General features: G+C 46.9%; 1 protein-coding gene across 1 annotated transcript in view; it reads left to right on the top strand.

Moving 5' to 3' along the window:
- The window catches only part of LOC104013490 (hexokinase-1), a 39751-nt gene extending 20797 nt beyond the window's left edge, over positions 1–18954 (top strand). Inside the window, exons 6-18 of the mRNA XM_009466002.2 lie at positions 888–987; positions 1079–1262; positions 1481–1636; positions 3660–3893; positions 5437–5741; positions 6327–6475; positions 6576–6695; positions 7999–8094; positions 9097–9196; positions 11621–11804; positions 13894–14049; positions 14768–15001; positions 15733–18954. Coding sequence (XP_009464277.1) covers positions 888–987; positions 1079–1262; positions 1481–1636; positions 3660–3893; positions 5437–5741; positions 6327–6475; positions 6576–6695; positions 7999–8094; positions 9097–9196; positions 11621–11804; positions 13894–14049; positions 14768–15001; positions 15733–15877 — 2163 coding nt within the window. The 3' untranslated portion in view covers positions 15878–18954. The remainder of the gene's footprint in view (positions 1–887; positions 988–1078; positions 1263–1480; positions 1637–3659; positions 3894–5436; positions 5742–6326; positions 6476–6575; positions 6696–7998; positions 8095–9096; positions 9197–11620; positions 11805–13893; positions 14050–14767; positions 15002–15732) is intronic.
- Positions 18955–21337: the final 2383 nt, after the last annotated feature.

Here is a 21337-nt window from a genome sequence, read left to right as displayed (position 1 = left end):
CTTGGGAGCAGGAGAGAAGCAGAGTAGAAGAGAAGGGGGATTTCAGGCTCAGTGGGCTGTGTTGCTCCCTGCAGTTTCTCACTGCTGATTTTATAGAGGGTGAAGGTGACCAGGTTGCTGATTTAAACAAATAAAAAGGCACTGAGCGTGAGATGGAATGAATTTGGGTTCACGTAATGCTTGTAGCCAGGTGATATGTTGATTACACAGTATCCAAATTCATCAGAAACTGGGCAGTATTTGCTCTATTTGGGCAGTTGTAGACTCTTAAGCAAACCTGAGTTTTACTGTCACCGAACAACGTTACTATAGCCAGTTACTATCATCAGACTTGGTATCAGGTAGAATAACACACTGAAGAAGCTGGAAAGGAATGAGTGAATTTGGGTAGCTTATTTAATTGCATTATTTGCTTATATTTTTGTATTAAAGTCTTCACTTGAAATAAAACTCCTAGATGTTTTAAATGAATTCTATGAGAAATATGAAACTTGGGAATATTTTCTAGATTGACTCCTCAAGCAACTGCATCAAATTACTCCATGATATTTAACTGCAGAGTTCCTCCCTCCCTCATGTACAGCCCTTTTCTTTCCTGCCTAAGGGTGCTTATGTGAGAGCAGGTCTTTGCTATCTAGAATTACACTACTGCTGTTTTATTGTTTGCCTGGTGCATTAGTCTGCTCTCATTGTCTTCTTGGGTACGTGGGATAGGGAACTGGCAGACAGAACAGGTGATATTTAAAAAGATGAGCTGTGGTATCCAGACAAATTGTTTGTCTCCTGTTCCTTGTGAAATTAGTTGATATAAGCAAACCGGTGATAAACACAAGCAATGTTTTCCAGAGAAGCAATATGGTCCAAGTAACGTTTTGTTCCTCCATCAGGACTATGATGCAGATATCATGGCTGTTGTGAATGACACCGTCGGGACTATGATGACCTGTGGTTTTGATGACCAGCGTTGCGAAGTTGGCTTGATCATTGGTAACGCACATTGCTGCTGCAGCATGCATGTGGCTTTTTTCCCTTTGCCTGGCCTGTTTGGTTAGCACCTTCTGATGTCCTTTCCCTAAAGGCACTGGCACCAACGCCTGTTACATGGAGGAGATGCGGCACATTGACCTGGTGGAAGGGGACGAGGGAAGGATGTGCATTAACACAGAGTGGGGGGCCTTTGGAGATGATGGCTCACTAGAAGACATCAGGACTGAGTTTGATCGAGAGATAGACCGTGGATCCCTTAATCCTGGGAAGCAGCTGTGAGTGAGGCAGTTATTTGTGAACTTTGCTTCTTTTGTTTTCTGCTCCATGCTCCCTTTTCCACGTGTGTTATGAATTCAGCAGTTCAAGAAAGGTCGACTTTGCCCGTGATGAGGCAAACCGCAGGCTGGGCCGGGCGGTGCAGTGGCAGAGCTGGGCTCTGCCTCCCCGTGTTGCCCGTGTATGGGTGGGTGACTGCTGCTGTCCTCTCCTGTAGGTTTGAGAAGATGGTCAGCGGGCTGTACATGGGGGAGCTTGTAAGGCTCATCCTGGTGAAGATGGCCAAGGAGGGGCTGCTCTTTGAGGGGAGAATCACCCCTGAGCTTCTCACCAAAGGGAAGTTTGAGACGAAGCATGTTTCTGCCATAGAAAAGTGAGTACTTATCCCTTTTCACCCTCTGGGTTTCACAGCGATTCTGAATGTTAATTTTCCAGCGTCTCTTTTTGCTTTGTGGGGAGATGTGCTGTGTTGGGGGTGGCTGCCATCCTCCAGCACAGGTGCAGAGCTGGCATGTGGGGACCCCCAGCAGACAGTCTGTGCCCTCCTCCCCAAGATTTCTCCCTTTTTCTGTGTTGGGAGGAACTATGAAAGCCTACCAGTCCATGCAGCTACAGGGTACGCGCTGTGCTACCTCTCACCCTGCTTGCAAAAACTCAGAAGTTGCTGCCCTGCAGCTGAACATGGGAGTGAATTGGCTTAGTGCCTCCTAGCAAATACTTGTGTTGCTCCTTGCTGTATCCACGGGATCGCTGGGCAGAAAGAAAACAAGCGTGACAAGGCAGAGCATTCAGTCTCGTAGGCAGTGCCGGGTGCTACGTGGTGACCTCTGAGCTATGCGCCAGTTGGTTTCTTATGGTGTCATCACCCCTTTGGTCAGTACTTACTGGCTCTCCCCTCTGCGTTTTTAAAATTCACATCACTGGGATAGTTTGTACCGTAGTCATTGGGCCAGCTTTTCTTTTCGAAGTGCTGCTGATCTTGGTGCACATGTATAGAGGTACTGTTGATTGCAAGTGCAATGCCAAGGGAACAGCCAGTAACTTCTACAATGCCTGTTGCCCCCGTCCCGTTTTGCTCCTGTCCCTGCAGACCATTTTATCTGAACAGCTTTCCATTAAATGTGTGTGTTCATTCGTCTTCACTGCAGAGGTCCATGTAATGGACCAATGTAATGTTGAACAACAATGAGAAAAATGCAGTTATGGAGAAATTCAGTTATTAAGAGCAAAATCTGCCCTGAAATCCCACCTCACTCCCTGAAGAGCACTTTGGTTATAAGTAGGGGGCACATCCCTGTGCAGCTTCAAATTTCTAGCTGATGCTAGCAAGACGCAGGCATCCTTAAAAAGATGTATGGAGTGCAGTTAGTAATGACAAGATATACTCCTTGTGTTTTTGTCTGGGTAATGACTGAGCTGGGTGTGGAAAAGTTTTGCCAGAAACTTTGCTCTCAGGCTGGGTGTTAATGTGGGAAAATGCAGCGCAAGAGGCAGAAATTCAGTGAGGCTGTAAAAGTCTGAAAAAAGACCCATTAGGATGAAATCACTTAGGCAACCTTCGCTCAGGGTTTTGTTTTTCACACTGGGCTTGATTTATTGAGACACATGAGCAAGGAAGCGTGGGATTAGGTGTACGCTCAGGCCTGTGCTGAATTGTGGGGCTGGCGCTTCCTGCTCCGGAGCGGAGAAGCTGTTTGAAGTCTAAAGCATCAGTGTGATGAAAAAGCATTTAATTCCTCCAGGTCTGTAAAAGTGCTTGGAAGTTGCTAACTTTCTTGGGGGTGCACTGAAGGAGCTGTCATGGGGTTGCTGCTCTGCTTCAGGTCTGGCGCTATTGGACCAACTGCAGCCTAAGCTACACGCTGTGCTCCTGGGGGACACCTTGGCTCCACGGGACGGGGCTGGTCCCAGTCCCATGCTTCGTGCTTTTGAAGTACAGGAAGCTCACTCGGTACGAGACTTGGTCCAACCATCTGGGACAAGGAAAATGCGGTCTGTGTTGGAGAGGTTATTGTTCGACAGGTTTCCAGTGACATGATGTACTGATGTACCTGTTGCCTTGTGGGAAACGAACTGGAAGGAGGGCAGGCTCTTGGGTACATATGGGAGTAATCCCGCCCATAGGGTGGCTGCTATAGTGCCTGGAATTGCATGGTTTGTAGGTGGCATGTTTGCACCAGGCTTTAATTGAAAGCTGTTTCTATCCATGAATGGATGCATATTTAGAGCATTTTATGTCAAGCCTCATGGAGCTTCCCAGTCCAGATCTCTAAGAAATTTTCTTTCTAACGCCTTTCTCAAACCTCAGGCAGGGACACCCATGGTTGGATGCGCCTCTATCCTGCATTTCATAGCTCCCTCACTAAGAAGTATCCTTTACTGCTCTCTCTTTGTAGGAGCAAAGAAGGTTTGAACAAAGCCAAAGAAATTTTAACCCGCCTGGGGGTGGAGCCATCCCACGAGGACTGCATCGCCGTCCAGCATGTCTGCACCATCGTGTCCTTCCGCTCGGCCAACCTGGTAGCCTCCACGCTGGGTGCCATCCTCAACCAGCTGCGGGATAACAAAGGGGTCGGCCGCCTCCGGACCACCGTGGGGGTCGATGGCTCCCTCTACAAGATGCATCCACAGTGAGTCCCTCTGCTCCTGACGTTAACACTCTTCACCTGCCACGGCCTCTGGTTTGCAAAGGGTTGAGCATATAACCCCAAGATGTCACCCAGGCATGTGGTTTGGGTGTGAGATGAGGCACGGGGGTTTGGTCTGAGATGGGGAACTTAGTGGAGAGATGTCTCTAACTGAAGAAGCAGGGTAAGATTTTAAAACAACAACAAAACCACAAAGAGAAGAATCAAAATAGGATACTGCAGTATCAGTGAAAACTGTGGTGGTCTGGGTGCATACCTTAAGGGATCTCAATAGACATCCTGGAAGGAGAGTTTCTTTGTACAAAATATTACTTTGTGTCCATGGATTGGGCTTTGAGGAGACCTGCATTAATGCTCCTTGATCTCCATTTTCAATTTAAACTCAGTTGTTTTGAAAATGACTGCTGAACTCTACTTTTCCAGACTTTTCTGTTGAAGATATACCTGGAAAATAAGGGGAAAAGATCGTGCTTACATTTCTGTGGCATTTTAAAAACTGGCTTAGTCTTGTTTTTCCCTATCTTGAAAGTTACATTTTTAATCAAACAGCTGATTAGATTTATGTAAAAATGAGAGAGGAAGTTGAGGTCTTTTGCTGTGGGTATACTTGGTCCTGTTAACAGGGTTTGGTGTGAGTCTTAGTGTCAAAAATAATCTAAGTGCCCAAGACCCAGCGCTGCAGATGTTTGGGAGTGGCTGCTGGCCTGTGTGCGCTAGGAGAGCAGCACCTGTGTAAGAGTTTCCAAGCTCAGAAAAAAGAAATGGAAAAAATAAGCAGTGTGCAGGTATGGTTTATGCACACATGGTAAAAGGTTTTTATTTACTAAATAATAACTGGTGATAACAAGTCAGTTTCCAGTCTCGGCTCTAGGATTTAGCTGTGGGTACTGAAGGGGAGCAGAAGCATAGCACAGAGGACATACCTTGACATTGGAGCTGGCTGGGAGGGCTGAGTGGTGTTTATGGGGAAGCTTTGGAAAGGATTAAAATATGTAACGTTTCCTTTTCAGTTTCCCATTATTTTGTTGAAAAAAAGAATTTCCTTAGTTAAAGAAAAACATAAAATTTTGGCAAACAAAAAAATTTCCAAATAGCATTCTTGGAATAGCTTTTCCAGATGGGCAAGTCTAGGATGCGTTAAGATAATGTACATGGGCAATTTTTGTTTCTGAACTATTTCCCCACACCATCTAAAATGGTGAGTTCAGGACAGCTGCCAAACCCAAGAGATCGGAGCAGCATTGGAGCCTGAAGGTTTCTCCCATCTAGGGTCAGGTTCAGGGCATGAGACTCTGATGCTCCGTTCTGCTTTTTGTTGGCTTTTCTTAGGTACTCAGGAGAAGAGAGGCTGTAGGGAAGAACTATGTTTCCCCTGGCAGTTTTCCTACTTGGGAGGCTGTAGCTAGCTCAGGCATGGTGAGGCTTCTCACTCCCCTTGCAGTCAGTCCGTGTTGGCAGCATAGATTTTTGGGAGCTGTGGGGGAGGCAATGCAAACAGCGGGCTTGCAGCCTCTCCTCCCCGCAGGTATGCCCGGCGCTTGCACAAAACCACCCGGCGCTTGGTGCCTGACTCGGAAGTGCGGTTCCTGCTGTCAGAGAGCGGCAGTGGGAAGGGAGCCGCGATGGTGACGGCGGTGGCATACCGGCTGTCGGAACAGCACCGGCTCATTGACGAGACGCTGGCCGAGTTCAAGCTCACCCATGAGCAGCTGCTGCAGGTGAAGAAGAGGATGAGGGCGGAGATGGAAGCGGGGTTGAAGAAGAAGACTCATGAGACTGCCAAAGTGAAAATGCTGCCCACCTTTGTCCGCAGCACGCCAGATGGGACAGGTAGAGGCATGCATTTGCTGGAGCGAGGGCACCAGCTGAGCTGCAGGGTGCCCGAAATGGGCTCCCAGCGATGGGATTTGGTGGAGGGTGAGCAGATCTGGTGCAATGAAAGAGGAGCCTCCTGAGCTGTGCAAAGGAGGAAATCCCAGCCCCAGGTAGGGCAACCTGCACTGCCCTTGTGCTTGTTGCTGGCAGACCGGCCCCGTGTTGTTGCCCCAGGGTGCAAGCAAGCCAGGGCCCAGGGGGAGAAAACCACAGGGGGGCTCATAACCCAAACCCATCTGTACCTTGTCCACACAACCTGGGCAGTTCTTTGCATTTCAGGGTGGCAGGCCAAATTTCTACTTTCTCTCAGGTAACAGTTGTGTGAGTCCTCTTTCCCTTGTTAGTTTAAAACAAAACAAAACCAAAAACCACAAAAAAAAGGGCTGGAATAATCAGAGCAGGATCTAAAATCCTCCTTTGATGAAGATTTTCCCAACTGAGAGTTTTCCAAGGGATTTTATATCGTAGTGCTTTCTGGGGAAAGCACTTCTTAAGATTTTGCTTATGGTTCTTTAAATACACACACATATTCTTTTACAGAGAATGGAGACTTTCTGGCACTTGACCTTGGAGGGACAAACTTTAGAGTTTTGCTGGTGAAAATCCGCAGTGGTAAAAGGAGAACAGTTGAGATGCACAACAAGATCTATGCCATTCCTATAGAGGTGATGCAGGGAACGGGAGAAGAGGTGAGCATTTGTGTTTCTCTCTTGCAACACTGCTACTTTTTAAGTACCTTAAGAGCATGTAACATGTACAACTTCAAATACATGACTTTTCTCTTTAAAGCTGTTTGATCACATTGTTACCTGCATTTCTGACTTCCTGGATTATATGGGGATAAAAGGCGCACGTCTTCCTCTTGGTTTTACGTTTTCCTTCCCTTGCAAGCAGACCAGTCTGGATGCTGTAAGTTCCTTAGTATCTTTTGAATCTGCTTTTGTGCTTATGCTAGGCCTGATTTCTCTGCCTTCGTATCATCTATGTGACACTTACAGGGAGGTTGTACAAGGGGAGGGTTCATGCTCTGACCCTGACCGATACAGCTGCTCCTATAAATAGTCCCTTTAAAGGTAGTAATGCAAATGCTGCTCAACCCATGGCTGTGACAGATAAGAGCATTTAAATTTTCCACGGTGGTGATATCCCTTTTTTAAGGTATCATGTTTTTTCCAATTGTATAAAACTGCTGGACTGTGATACTTCCCGGGTTTTGCAAGCAGTAAGCAAAAGTCCATCCCTGCTGCCAGCTCCTGTTCCCCAGCTGATCTGGTCTCCCCGGATGGAGTGGATGGACCAAGGCGGGCTCAGCTATGTCACCCTGTGGGTGACACTGTAGCCTGCAGCATGTCCCTGTCAAGTGTACCCTTTTTCTCTTCGCTTTAACTTCTTGTTTAATTTCTTCACTGCCACATACTCCCACCAACTCCACCTGTGCAGCTGTTAATAGTTTCCTGTCTCCTTAGCACTTTTTTTGCAGACAGACATATTTTCTGTCACACTTTTTTTTTTTTTTTTGAGGTGGTTGTTTCTGTCACACTTTCTTTGGTTTTTTTTTGAGTTTGTTGCATTGCTCTGGAAATACAGAGACCAAGCATGATCAGTAGTTTTAGATGCAAATTCCACATATATAAAGAGATATTCCTTTTCATAGACACTCTTCTGTATAACCTCACACTAAAGCATTTGAAATGTCAAGTGTACGGAGTAACATTTGAGCCTCAGCGAAAATAAGATGAATATTCATATAAAAGGAAGGAGGAAAGAGGCAGTGATATTAGGAGCAGCATTCAAATGTCCAACTCTAAAATGCTGTAATCTTGCTGATGACAGGAGGCTTGGTTAAGCCAGGGAGACTTTGGAGTGTGACAGAGAGAAGACAGGTTGATCGGCAAAATGTAGCACCCATGTTGGTGAATACTGGAGAATCTCCTCCTTGAGCTGAGGGCTTTTATGAGTCCATGTACTGACTGGCCATAAATATTCATGGCCATTTGCTGGGACCGTGGGGTCAGAGCTGCGGTGTGCGATAACCTGTGGTCTCCTGTGTGAAGCATTGTGATTTTGTGCTTTTATGGGCTGGGGAGGTGAGCGAATGCAGGGAAGTTATCAGGTAGAAATGCTCAGTGATCATCTCTTAGAGGATTGTAGGATTTTGGGGGCAATCTGTAGTGCACCGAGAAACTTGATAACCTATTTTCTTTCTGTTTAGGGTATCCTTCTCAATTGGACAAAAGGCTTCAAAGCTACAGACTGCGAGGGAGAAGATGTGGTATATTTGCTTAGAGAAGGAATTAAAAGGAGAGAGGTGATTTTTTTTCTTTTGGTTTTGTTTCCTTTTTCTCCTCCTACTTCTTCCTTCCCCTCCAGACTTGACAGACCTCATGGGTCAGGCTGGTTCCCTCTCACAGGGTTTGTGTGCCTTGAGGAAACGGGCTGTGCCTCCCATCCTGCCCAGAAGGTGTTTGCCTTGCAGCAGGTCCAGATACAGCAGCCCCCGACGCCGTGGCTGTGCTGGCTCTGATGCTGGCATGTAGCCTGACCGCCACGTAGGATGGTCTAGAGGGTGTGCAGTGGAAATAGGAGAGTTCAGCCACCAAACTGAAATTGCTACTCAAAGTGAGCCACACTGGGGATTTTGTTTCATTGCTTGTTTTTTTTCCCCAGACACTTCTAACTTGCTAAACTTGGCAGAGCTTCCAAGGCTTTCTTCAAACCCCGTGGCAATTTTCACTGCATCCGAGCGTGGAGAGGACAGGAGTTTTCAATGTAGTGATTGCAGGAATCTACCTCAGTGCACCCTAAATGACAGTTTTCCCCCCTCCCAACCCTTGTTCTTGAAAAAGCGTCAAGCAGCTTAGCTGAATCTTTCTAGGAAGGGAAGAAAAATAGCCTGAGGAGAGCATTAATTTTAGCAGTGTTTTATCAGCAAGTAAAAAGAGGATCTTAAAAACCTTTGCTACTGGATTTGCTACTGCACTGCTGTAATACAGAATGGCGATAGCCCTCTATCATGTACCTGTATACAAGATCTGTACTTAAATATATCTAAGCCAAAGAGAACAGCCAGGAATATACTTTCTTCTGAAGACATAGTGTATTGTAGGTAGAGCATGCGGGGAGCCTTAGCTACCTGCTAGTAGATTAAGTGCCTATTTCTGCATGTGTAAAATCAGGCTGGTAGTTTCAGTTGTTTGTTTCCAGCGTGCTTTGACAAAGTTCCCAATGCTGTACTCCTTTCGTGTCCCCTTTGGTGTGAGGGTTTGCCCTAAACCCAGAATTCTCACTGTTTTATTTCTCTCTTCCAAAGGAGTTTGACTTGGATGTGGTGGCCGTGGTGAACGATACAGTGGGCACAATGATGACTTGTGCCTATGAAGACCCAAACTGTGAAATCGGACTCATTGTGGGTATGTATTAGAGCTGCTTTTTATTTGGCACTTTTTTATTAAACAGCACATTGACACATCTATCTGTATTCTCGTGGAGATGTCCCTGTGGTTAACTGTGGTAATTTAAGTTATATATAACATTCAGTAGTTAACTGAAAATATAGCTAGGGTATCCAGGAGTGAAAGATTTTGAGAGTAACAGCTATCCCCTCAGAAGCAAGCTGCTTGAAGGAATTAAGAGCAAAATTCAACAACCAGCTTAGTTCTCCACATGATCAGTTGAGATAAGCACAGACTGTAATGCTGAACAAATCCTGCCTGTTTTAACTGGGAAGGCACTGTGCTGCTTGGGAAGTGAGCAAACATGGGCTCAGGTAGCCTCACCAGCTCCTGGAGCATCTGTTATTTTAGCCCATAAGAGTTTCCCTGCCGGGGTGTTCAGGTAGCCCACAGCTTCCCTTGAGCATGTGGTCTCTCAGGATAAACTTGTAAAGCACAGCCACAATTCCCGAATGGCGTGTGATGTGCACAAAGTGCAGTGACTGACAGCTCCCTTCCCAGCAGTGAGACAGCTGAAATAATTCTACAGGCGACTGTCGGTGCCTTAGCAAATGCCACACTTGGGGTGCCTGTGGCGCAAAGCAGTGTGAATTCCCAAAGCTCTCCAGAGAAATGAATTTTCAGTGGGAGAGAAGGGGATGAGGCACCTGCAAGCTTTAAGAACGCTTTCAGTTGTGAGCTGGCTTGTAGGAAAATAAAACACCACCGATTTCTCCTCCAGACAGTTGGAAAATGTCCAGGATGAGTCAGCACAGTGCAGTGTGGGTAGGAAGCCGTGTCTGCGCAGCTCTGTCAGTGGTGTGTTTCCAGGGACAGAGCTCCCTGCAGGAAGGACAGCGTGTCCTTGGGGTGCTGAGAGCGTCCGCTGAGGACCGTCTGCTGCAGCCCTGCCAGATAAGCTCTCCAGCCAGCGTGTTGGTGTGCAGAGTAGGGGGTCAGAGGTGGCCTGGGTACATCTGGGATAATGAGAGTGAAAGCCCCGGGGCTCTGACAGCTCCTTCTTCTCTGCCTGAATTGCCTTGGCCAGACTGAGGGTGTTTGCTGAGGAGCCCGCATGAGCTGGCAGTCGCCCTGCTCTCCCCAGCGCAGTGAACTTCCCTGCCGTTGCTTGGCAGGGAAAAATATTCTTGCAAGGGCGAGTTCACGTCATGCTGGTGCCCTGTCTCTGCCCAGTGCCACCTCTCCTGCCCAGGAGAGCTGATGCTTTGAGTCTCCACTGCTGAATGCTTTGGAAACTGCCACTGATGAGACCAGGTCTCTGCTTTTCATCTGCTGGCAACAGGAGATTATCTAAAAGCCTGTCAGTCTAACAGCCTGTATTTTATAGGTATCTACATATTCAGGCAGCCCCTACTTAGCTTATTCTGGATGACAAGACCTGGCACTGGGAGGTTGGCTAGTGCTGATGGTTCACAACTGGATTTGGTCTGGTTTGGTCCTGCAAACCTGGGTCTCTGTGCAAGCCCAGACTTCCCCGCCCTGTGCTGTGGCTCAGCTCTCCTGCAGCAGGGGAGTACTGTGGGAGGATCTATTTTTGCTCAGGCTTTATTGATATAGTACCCTAAAAAAATCGCAAAGCAAAACAGACTTGCTGATGTAATTGTTACAGAATCTGTGATGCAGGGTTAAATGAGAGTTCAGCAGGCAGCTTCAAGAAAACTTTTGCCCCAGGTAGCAGCAAAAACTGCCTCTCTTTGCTAATAAAGCTTTACTCCCTAAGGCTCTGTGTACGTGGAGCGGTTTGTAATTGCCACGCTCCTTAGGATCCTCTTTAAGCAGAATCAGATATGGCATCATTTCAACATGAAAGTAACCTTCCTGCTGGAGAAACTATTGAAGCAATTTGAATCAGAAAAAAAACAAGCAAGAAGTAAAAAATACCCTGCAATTAGCTGGTAAAAACCCTGGGGTTTTCTTTGCCTGATGCCTTAGAACTTGCTGAGGTTTTCAGTTCGGCAAATTTTCCCCTGTATTTTGTGGGTCTGTGGTCTTTGTGGAAGGTGGTTCCTAACTTCAAAATCCAGCTGGCTGCTCACTGTGGTTTTGGGTTCAGAAGCACTCGAGGGTTGGTGTGCCAAAAGTGCTGCGCTGCTGCTCCTCCCTGTAGCATGGGACCCTTAGCCCAGCTGGCCTGGGTGAGCCTCTTCTTCTTTGCATCGCCCTGAGCAGTGCACCACAGCACTAATATTCTCCTTCAATTCAGGATTATTGAAGAGTGTTGTTGTTTTTGTTTTTTTTCTGACGTTTCAAATGATGATTTGACTTCATCGTTTAGAAAAAGCACATTCAAGATCCCCCCGAAGGTTTTGTCAGGGCTGTCATGCTTGTTCTAGTGTTGTTTTGTTCCAAACAAAGAGTAATTTCAGTATTTTCTTCTTTCAGGAACTGGCAGCAATGCCTGTTACATGGAAGAGATGAGAAACATAGAGATGGTGGATGGTGAGCAAGGACGGATGTGTGTGAACACGGAGTGGGGAGCGTTTGGGGATAATGGATGCCTGGACGACATCAGGACAATATATGACAAAGCGGTTGATGACTATTCACTAAATGCTGGAAAGCAAAGGTACTGCAGAATAAATGGTGTGCTAAGTATAAGCCAGGCTGCCTTAAATGCTTTTAAGAGAGAATTGGATTTCTCTCAGTTGGAGAAGGGAGAGGTTGAGTCAAAAATGATTGCAGCCCTGCTATCCTGTGGGATCTCCCTCTTCTGTGCTTTTCCTGGTCGGTGCTTTTTTGCAGCTTATTTGCTGCCATGGGACTGCAGCAGGGTTTTTGGCGAGAACTTGAAATTACTAAGAGACCCTTTTTCTCATCCCGTGTTGTACTGAGGGGCTGAAGATGGCTTGTCATTCTTTTGGTCTTGGTCTCAGTTTAATCTCTTTTAGCTGAACTCTCTTTGTAGAGGGCTCTGCCTCTAGAAGTCCTCAGCCTAGACCAGCCAGCATGGTTGGAGCTTGGAGCTGCTCGCTGTAAAGCAGTCAGGAGCTTTCTAGCAGTTGCAGCCAGCTCTTATTTCAGGCAATTTTCTGGATGAAATATGTCATGTTAGAGGACTGGCCTTTCTTGGCCCTGGAGGTTGGATCCCATTGTGGGGGTCCAGCTCTTGTCTGGGCAAGTGCTTCCCTGCCCCATTCAAGAAGGGGCTGACAAGGAGGTGTACCCAGCACCAGTAAAACTGGGCTGCGACTGCTGCATGGCCAGACTAAATTTTTTCATAATTTTTCTGCAGCAATGCTTTGATGCCAGGAGCTTTTAAAAAGATTTTGTGACTAGAGTAAATCTGCCTGAAAACCTGGGGGATGCAGACAAGTTCCCTTGGGAAGCTCTTTAGAAGTTAGGGCTCAAGCAGACCCAGAGAGGCAGATGCTGAGTGAGCCTGATGCAGCGGCAGAGTTGGCATGGAATAGGCAGCCAAAGGCAGTAGCTGAGACTGCCAGGGGGAATAATTTATTCCAGAGAGAGTTAGGCACTCAAGAGGGAGGACGCTTGCTGGGTACAAGCCTGAGAGAGCTCATAGTATTAAATGGACTGCATGGCCTGCTTCCAGCAGGATGGTGCGCTGGGCTCCGCTCAATCCAGGGCAGAAACCCTGCTTTAGAGCTTCAGGAGGTGAAATAAAGGATGCATCACTGAATGCACTTTTCAATAAATGGAAAAGTGTTCAGTTCTCGTTGGTAAGGGCACAGCTCACAGACCCCAAAACGCTCCATTCAGACCAGAATGATGCTGGGGAGGAAGGAGTGCAAAGCAGACTCTGGCCCTTCTCAGCACAGGGCTGCCCTGTACCGGTGCTGAGCATTGCTCGTGGGCTGCTCCTTGTTGTGTGGCGGGAAGAGTTCTGCAGGTGGGAGATATTCCCTCTCTCTAGCCTGGGGGCAGGCCTGCAAGTGGGAAACTTGGGTCCTGTGTGCAAAGTGGGGGGCAAGAGGTGTTCAAGACAGCTTGGTTCCTCCCTGTGGTTTTTGGGCAACTGGTTCCCGACTGGAAACCAGGTGCTTGAATTAACTGAGAAGCATAAACCAACCCTGGACCCCCAGCTTGCTAGTTTACAGGTCAGTGATCCTGTGAACATGCCAGACATACCTTTTCACACCTTTTATCTTTCACAGGGTTTTGCAGCACAGGACTCCCTTAAAAACGCTGCACTCGCAGTGACTGTACCTTGTGGTTTTCCTGTAATTTTGCTGCACGGTGCCACTGAGCTTTTTCTGTTGAAGGTCTCAGCCGTGCTTCAAGAGGGCTCCCAAATGTTGTGCAGTGGAGACAAACTTTCCCTGGGGTCTGCTCAGGGCTGTCACTGAAGGATGCACGGTCAAACTTGGCTTTCATCTGGGCACCATTCTGCTTTCTGGCGAGACGTTTTCATTTCTTCCATCTGGGAGAAATAGCGGCCATCATTAACAACAGCCTGGCTGGGGGATCATCACGGTAGTGAGGAATAGATGAAGTGTTTGTAGATGGACTAACAAGGCTTCCCACTGAGTCTTCATGCCCAGTTTTTCTAGAAAACGGCCATTCTGTGTAAATTGAGTTGCGTATTTCATGTCCCCAATGTGCGCGGGCAGGACACGGGGCTGATAACACAGCTGCAATGCTGCCTTTGCAAATGTGAGCAGCGTCCCTCTGAGCTGTGCCGCTGTCTTTCATTGCAGGTATGAGAAAATGATCAGTGGGATGTACCTGGGGGAAATAGTCCGCAATATTTTGATTGACTTCACCAAGCGGGGGTTCCTGTTCAGAGGCCAGATTTCAGAGACACTGAAGACCAGACATATCTTTGAAACCAAGTTCCTTTCTCAGATTGAGAGGTAAGAGCACTGCATGGGAGGCTGTTTAGGGTGAAATAGTGTGGTAACGCTCATCTGGTGACACTGCTGGAGGGGAGGGACAGCTGGAGAGCATTGCTTGGTTCTCGAGAGATAATAACTGGTTTCAGTAAGACCCTGTGCATGTGCGGAAGGACTCTTTACAATATCATCTGAATTTCTAGCAGTGCTCACTGCTAAATCATGGGAAGGGCTGTCAAGGATTCCCTTACTGTATCATTTTATTTGCTTGCTTGGAAATCAAGACATTTACCTGTGCCCCTTGTGTGTGTCTAGCTATAATTGTTGAACTGAAGGAACACTAGCTGAATGAGCACTTCTTTACTGGATATTTTTGTGTCTTTATTGCTCGGACTCTGTATTTTAAAGTAATCTCAAAGCTTGTTGAGTCTTTATGGGGGGAAAAACCCCAAGTTGGTCATTAAAAATATTTTCCTGAAATGCCCTTTGGTAAGAAAAGAGAAGGGGAGGCAAGGCAGAGCTGGACTCGGAGCCTCGCTTGCTGCCTGCGCCCCTCTCCTGCACTGCAGCATGGTGCTGGGGTGAATGAATTTGCATTCCCCGAGGTCTTTTGCGCTGGCAGGAAAGGCCGCTGCCTGGTGTGGGTGCACAGATGCAGCCATCAGTGCAGTGGGGTTTGTGGCAGTGGCTTGACTGAGGGAAACCTTTAATTTAAGACTGTGCTCTTCTGCTTCTGCAGTGACAGGTTAGCCTTGCTGCAGGTGCGAGCCATCCTCCAGCAGCTGGGGCTCAACAGCACCTGCGACGACAGTATCATTGTCAAGACCGTGTGCGGAGCGGTGTCGAGGCGAGCAGCTCAGTTGTGCGGTGCTGGAATGGCTGCGGTTGTAGATAAAATCAGGGAGAACAGAGGATTAGAGCACCTGGAGATAACGGTTGGTGTGGATGGGACTCTGTACAAACTACACCCACAGTGAGTATTCACCTTCTTAGCATTTGTTTGCCCGCGATCTGTAGTGCATTGCTTGTACATTGTTTCTCTTGACATATCAAACTGGTCTCTCTTACTTGCTAGGATAAGAGCCAGGAAAAAGAATCTTAATCAGGGGTGGTCAGGGCTTTCTAAAGGGCAACGAGAGGATCAAGAAGGACTTGTGAAGGATTCTTGGGGCGGTGGCAAACTGCAGGGATGCAGCTTGCTGGACAAGTTGGAAGCCACACAGCAAGGGAGGGATCTTTTGGCTATGCAAAGGCAATGGCAGAGCAGTGCTAAAATGCCTGGTGCCTCTTTGGAGGATATTTCTGTTCAGCGTGCAGAGGAGATGGGCTGCTGCGGAGCAATGGCAGGCAAGGGCAGGAGTCTAAAAGAGCTGGCAGCAGGAGGAGGAGAGGACTCGTGCCCATCTCTGGTGTGCATGGCGGGAGATGGGTGGGAAGGAGACGACTGTACGTGGTCTCTTCTCTCACCTTTGCTGTGGTACTAGCAATCCAGGTTAACCCCACGCAGACAGAGAGGCAGGGGTGGGATGGAAGTGCTTTTTTCCTTTAACTCCCACTGCTCCCAGTCTTCAAATCCACCCTAGTTTCCAGCATTTTAGTTCTTTCCCGGGTGAAAGGGGGAGTACTGCAAAGGTCTGTGGCAGTGCTATGCTCTGCAGATGCTGCGGGACCTCCCTCACCCACTGCCGTTTTTTCCTTTTGCAGCTTTTCGAGGATCATGCACCAAACAGTCAAAGACCTGGCACCCAACTGCGACGTGACCTTCCTGCTGTCAGAGGACGGCAGCGGGAAAGGGGCAGCACTCATCACAGCGGTGGGATGCAGGCTTCGCGATGCCGAGCAGAACTGAACTCCACAATCCCGGCCCCGATTCTGTCTTGTGAGCACTTTCTCATAAAGCAGCGACTGCATAGTCAGAACTGGTAAAAACCCAGAACTCACTGCTTTATCGGGGAAAAAAAATACAACTAATGACATAAAAAATAGGATACGAGATAGAATGTGTGCTGTTAATAATATCTCCTGTTTCTGGACCCCAATCTGCATGTTTCTTATTCACCTTGTTGGTACCTTCCCCATCTGTAGGTCATGGAAGAATCAGTCTATAATTTCTGCAGCTGTCAAAAATCAGTTGTTGTCCGAGACGAAACTGCCCCCAAGTGATGTGCATTGAGAGCTACCGTTGCATCGTACCAAATGTGTTCTTTGCAGCATCCCTGTTAAGCGCACCGCCAGCACACTGACCACCAGACCTGGGTGTTGATGCTTTAGTGAAGGGGAAGCAACAGTTCCCTCCTGCGTATCTACCTGCTGTTGTTTCGTATAAAGCGATTGTGAAAACATTATGGTGTGTCAGCACTGCGCACGCACGTAACTCTGTAGTGGGACTTGACGATGCGACTTACTTGCTTCCTTGATGCCTGTTTTGTCATGGTAAAGGTAAACGCCCTTGTCCCACAGATCTGGTTCCACTGGTATTTCCCATTGCTTCTGTGAATCGTGTTGTGTTACTGGGCGAAATCTGTCACATTTTGGCAAGAAATCCCTAAAGAGTAAAGCAAAGTGGTTGGTGATTGGGGTAATCCAAATCTCCAAACCTGAGAAATCAGTAGATTTATGGTCCCTACGCAGGCTGTGCTGTATTCTTCTGTTTAAGACTTCTTATTAAAAATATTTTCTATCTCTTCTTGTTAGTCTAGATCAGGGCACTGCAGCTGCCCTTCTACCGAATCTACAGCTAGGCAGTGTCACTCGGATGCGTATACCTCCGTCTCTTGCCTTAAATGGGTATTTGCTTCCACACAAAGCTTTAATCTTTAATACTGTTAAGCAGCCACTCAAAACACAAACACTCAGCTAAAGTTAGTGATCAGAAAGGAATACGAGGGTTTGCTTTTGATCTTGCTTTTGAGGACCTGGGTGCATAAACAAAACAAACCACAAAGCCAAAATCAGACCCAGCTTATTCCAAGGACTAAAGCAACAACAAAGATCATATACACTTGGTGTATCCTGTCCTCTGTCGAGTCAATGCCATTATTATATTTCCATACCAGTTGCATTACTTAAATTGAGATGCCGTTAGGAAGGCAAACATTGAATAACATTTGCAAGTCACGCCACTTTCTGCAAAGAGGGAGACCACACAGTTAGTCCTTAGTTCCCGCTCTTCTACCAAAAATGAATTTGAGATGTCTGCATGGTTTTCCCTGCTGCCTTTTCCTGCAGAAAGTAGATGGAAATTTGCAGGCTACTCCTCTTTGTCCTCGTTCCACTCCCCTAAGATTTGGATTGCCCTACCTATCGATAACATTTCAATATGCATTATGGTGCACTGTGAGTGAATGTTGTAAAGTAACATGTGAGTCACAAAAGTCATTGCAGCTTTAAGTGTGTGTCTACCTGAAAAATTGCATGCCTAACTGGTTTTGCAAAGGTAGAGAGTCTTTTTACTTTGCACACTAGTAACTCCGATACTAGTGTTACGTGATACTTGTGAAAATATTAAACTTTTTTTGATGTGCGTTAACTGGTGTTTAGTGGTTCTTTCTGGAAGAGGTGCTGTTGGCTGGTGGCTTAGTGCTTTGGGAAGAGCTATTGTGTAGGGAGAGCTGCAACCTAATCCCAGTGGTGCCTGCGTTTTGTGTGTGTGTTTTTATTCCCGGGCATTCGGGGTCAGATTCAAACAGGGTGGATTTCACCCAGGTCCCCATGCCTCGTGTTTCCTAGTATAGTTCAGCAGAGCCACGGAGCTGACAACACCCAAATCTTAGGGCGTGTGTAGTTTGTCCGGGTGCATCTCGTGCCCTGTCTCATGCAGGGGGATCTGCAGTGCAGGAAAACCTCAGCCCACTGCATCAAAGCCAGTGTGATTATATTAGGCTTTGCCAGATACACAGTGATGGATACGTTACAGTTGTTGTGTCCCCGCAGAAGTTTGATGCACGTCAGGGCCCGTAACCTTCCTGTGTGCATAGGGTTAATGTTTGCAGAATCACAGTGTCGGTGCTCATACACCGCTGGTTTGCACGTCCTGTGTTGGAGTTGTATACGAAAGCCCCTTTTGCGTACACTAAAGTTGTGCTTCTCCAATAACCCATCTTACGTTACAGCTTGAGTAGACTCTGACACCCTTAATGTGCAGCTATGACCCCAAACAGGAGACAGAAGAAAGTGAGAAAGGTTTTGGGCACAGGGGACACATTGCATTTTAATTGCGTGAAGATTTGTAAATCTCGTGCCTGCCGTCGGCAGTGCTGTAGGGGTGGTATGAGCCGTGCCTGGGGACCTGGGTTCGGAGCTCTTCAGCATCTGAGGGCTAGGCTCAGTGCAGGATAAAGGATGAATGAGAAGTGGAAGTTAAACTTGGTCTCAGGGTGACTGTGAATTTTGGAGATGCTGGCATAGGTCATTTTGTTTATTGGATCCAGCTCATAACAAATAGGGAGTGAGTTTGTGTTTCTAACAGCTCAACTTTTCCTACTGTGGACCATAGGTGATGTACTCGATAAGACGCGGCAGTTCTTTTCCAAAGGGAGAGCTGGTGGGATTTCCGTTTCCAGACTACTACTTACCCCTAGGAAACCGTTCCAAGTGAATCGCAAGCTGTAACTGTCCGAAGAAATGTCTCCAATGTTATCCAAGCAATGACTGAGATGTCTTACTTAAAGCTTCTAGGCTTGGTGAATAAAATCACAGTCCTCTTAATTGTTAAGCTGTAATTACTGCAATATGAACACAAAAATCTTATATTTCCTGGGGAAAAGACCATTTGCATACCACTGTTGTAATGTTATCCGCTTCTTACTCCTCTGGGGGTTCTCTCAGAAGCCTTTTGAATGGGTTTTAAAACAAGCAGACTTTGTTTTGTTTTGTTTTCTTAAGAAAATAGCAGAAGGCAAAATAAAGTGTTTCTGAACTTCTGAACCCCGTTCTGTGCTTTTTGTTCGTTCCTTTGCCATAAAAATGAGAATCTTCAAATGTTTTTTTTACTGACTGCAGGGACTCCACTGCTGCTTAGAGCATGACTAACTGTGCAGAGGAGGGATTTATTGCTGACCTGGAGGTGTTCTACTGCTGTGTGGTATTTAATCACGTCTATATTTATATGAAGAATTGCACGTGTTTACTATGGAGCATGGTGTTCCTGTTACCTCGTATATCACAGAAAATAATGTAGTCTGCCTTGGCGTGCCTTTTCTTCCAGTGCCTAACGAGGGCTCAGAGTGTCTCTGCTTTCTTAACTGTTGCTGTTTCTAGTGGAGAAACATCTCAGGATCTGCAGTTATGAGTCCTTCAGCGCATGGGGAGTTTCGCTAGCAACCTGAAGAAATCATCCTCTGCTTTCTGCACCCGAACAAGAGAGAGAGAGAGAGATGCTGTGAGCTGCCAGAAAACATCGGTGCCTGTCAGGGACTGCACAGGGGAGACAGTGCCAGCACGTGTGACACTTGGGTGTCTGGAATAGGCTCTGGCTGGCTCTTAAGGCGTGACGGAAGATGGGATGCTCAAGATAGGCCTGTTTGGTCTAAAAAGATCCGCATTAGAAAGCTGCAGGGTTTAAAGGCCTTACAATCATATCAGCTGGGCATGGGAGAGGTACAGCTTGTGTATATGAAATAGCGAGCTCTGTGTGTAGGTGTCCTTCAGTTCCTCAGAGCGAGAGTCTTTGCAGCCTCTAGTCTGATCCCAGAGAAGTGTGCCTTGCAGAGCGTCCCTCCCAAATTGTTTTGAATCCCTTCAGAAGAAAGACTTGGTGGTGGCTGTCTGTAAATGCCTCTTATTGCTCTCCCTCTGCCCTGCACGCACCCCACCCGCGCGGTCTCGGGAAGAGCAGGCTGGCTAGTTAACGGGGCTGGACAGATAAACAGATAACATCTAGACTAGAAACTACCTGCTGGAATGATTTAAAATAACGAACTTTTTAAGAAGGGCATACAGCCCTGTGCTCTGTTGTCCCATTAGCAAGACAAGTTTGTTGGGCCTCTGTGTAACATAACTGTTCCCCACAGCAGCCAGGGAGGTAAAAAAAATGAAGTGGAGAAGGAAGATGTATCTGCTGGTTCCTGTATTGAAACAGGCTTGGGAAAATCATATCCCTGAGTACTGTTTCAGTTCAAGCCATGAATCTTTTCTCTGAATTTACTGCAGAGGTCAAGCCTGGCAACACTTTGTAGTTTTGCTTTCACAGAGCAAAGAGGAGTATTTCAAATAACTGGGTCTTGTCGACATTGTAGGAGCTTTTTGTACACTAAGGTATGGCTCTGTGATATTATATACAAACCTGTCATGAAAGGTGAAGGTGATTGTGAGGTGCTACTTATCACACTAGTATTAAATGCTGTATTACTTGATATATAATGTTTATATTTCAGCTTCTGCTGTTTTGCATGCCTGCACATAATGACTTAGGCTGTGAAGATGACGTATTTCAGCCTTTATTTTCGTACCTGAGAAGAGAAGAACAGTGATGATAAAAATGGGGTAAGTCTGGAAAGGGAAGATGAAGGGACTATCTGGGAAAAGACAGCAATGGGTCAGACTGCAGTTGGGACTAAGAGAAGGTAAAGGAGGTGGATTCAGATTGGATCTATGAGCCCTGACCAAGCCAGTGAGCATCCCACACCTGGCTCCCAACTCTTCAGAGAGCCTCGCTCTCCAAATTAGGCACTGCAATTAACTATGTGAAGTTGGAGGAATCACTTGGGCACAGTTTAATAGGAAAATGATACTGTATTTTGGTACAAGGTTATAGAAATCCATGCAATGACGACATCTTAAAGAACTGTTTCTTGCTTTTAACTGATGAGAGATGGTGCTGGTGAAATTGCAGGCATGAAAGTCCCAGAATTCAGAAAATTTTCAAGGCAGGCTTTTCAGTCTGGATGCGTTAGTATTTGCCTTTGTCGTAAACAAGCTTTGCTCCACAGTCTTGTTGGCCTTGGGGCTGCTGACCATGGGACTTAGCTGCCATGCAGCCCCGAGGGTCCATCCAAACTGGGCCAGATGTGCCCCAGCCTTTCTGCTCCATCACCTCTTTTCCAGATTTAAGTGTCTTGGCGGAGCAGAAAGCAGGAGATCGCTATCTGGAAGAGAATAATTGATATTCTACTGATTGGCACTGCCTCAGGTCTGCTTCGTTGCTTTTTTGACGTCATGGGCAAAATCTCTCTGTTCTGTATTGCAGTTGTTGGAGTAAGGGAGACCTGAACTTGCATCCATAGCTGGCTGATATTTAGACCTACATGGATATAAGTATTATCAGCAGACTACTTTCAATGCTGATGGCATCTGAAAAAGTCCCATAGGA

The sequence above is a fragment of the Nipponia nippon genome, unplaced genomic scaffold (assembly GCF_047370975.1).
Source record: "Nipponia nippon isolate SJK-2023a ecotype South Korea unplaced genomic scaffold, ASM4737097v1 scaffold_3, whole genome shotgun sequence".
In the NCBI taxonomy this organism is placed as follows: domain Eukaryota; kingdom Metazoa; phylum Chordata; class Aves; order Pelecaniformes; family Threskiornithidae; genus Nipponia; species Nipponia nippon.
Note: the sequence above shows the minus strand (reverse complement) of the source record. Positions and strands in the feature narration are given on the sequence as shown.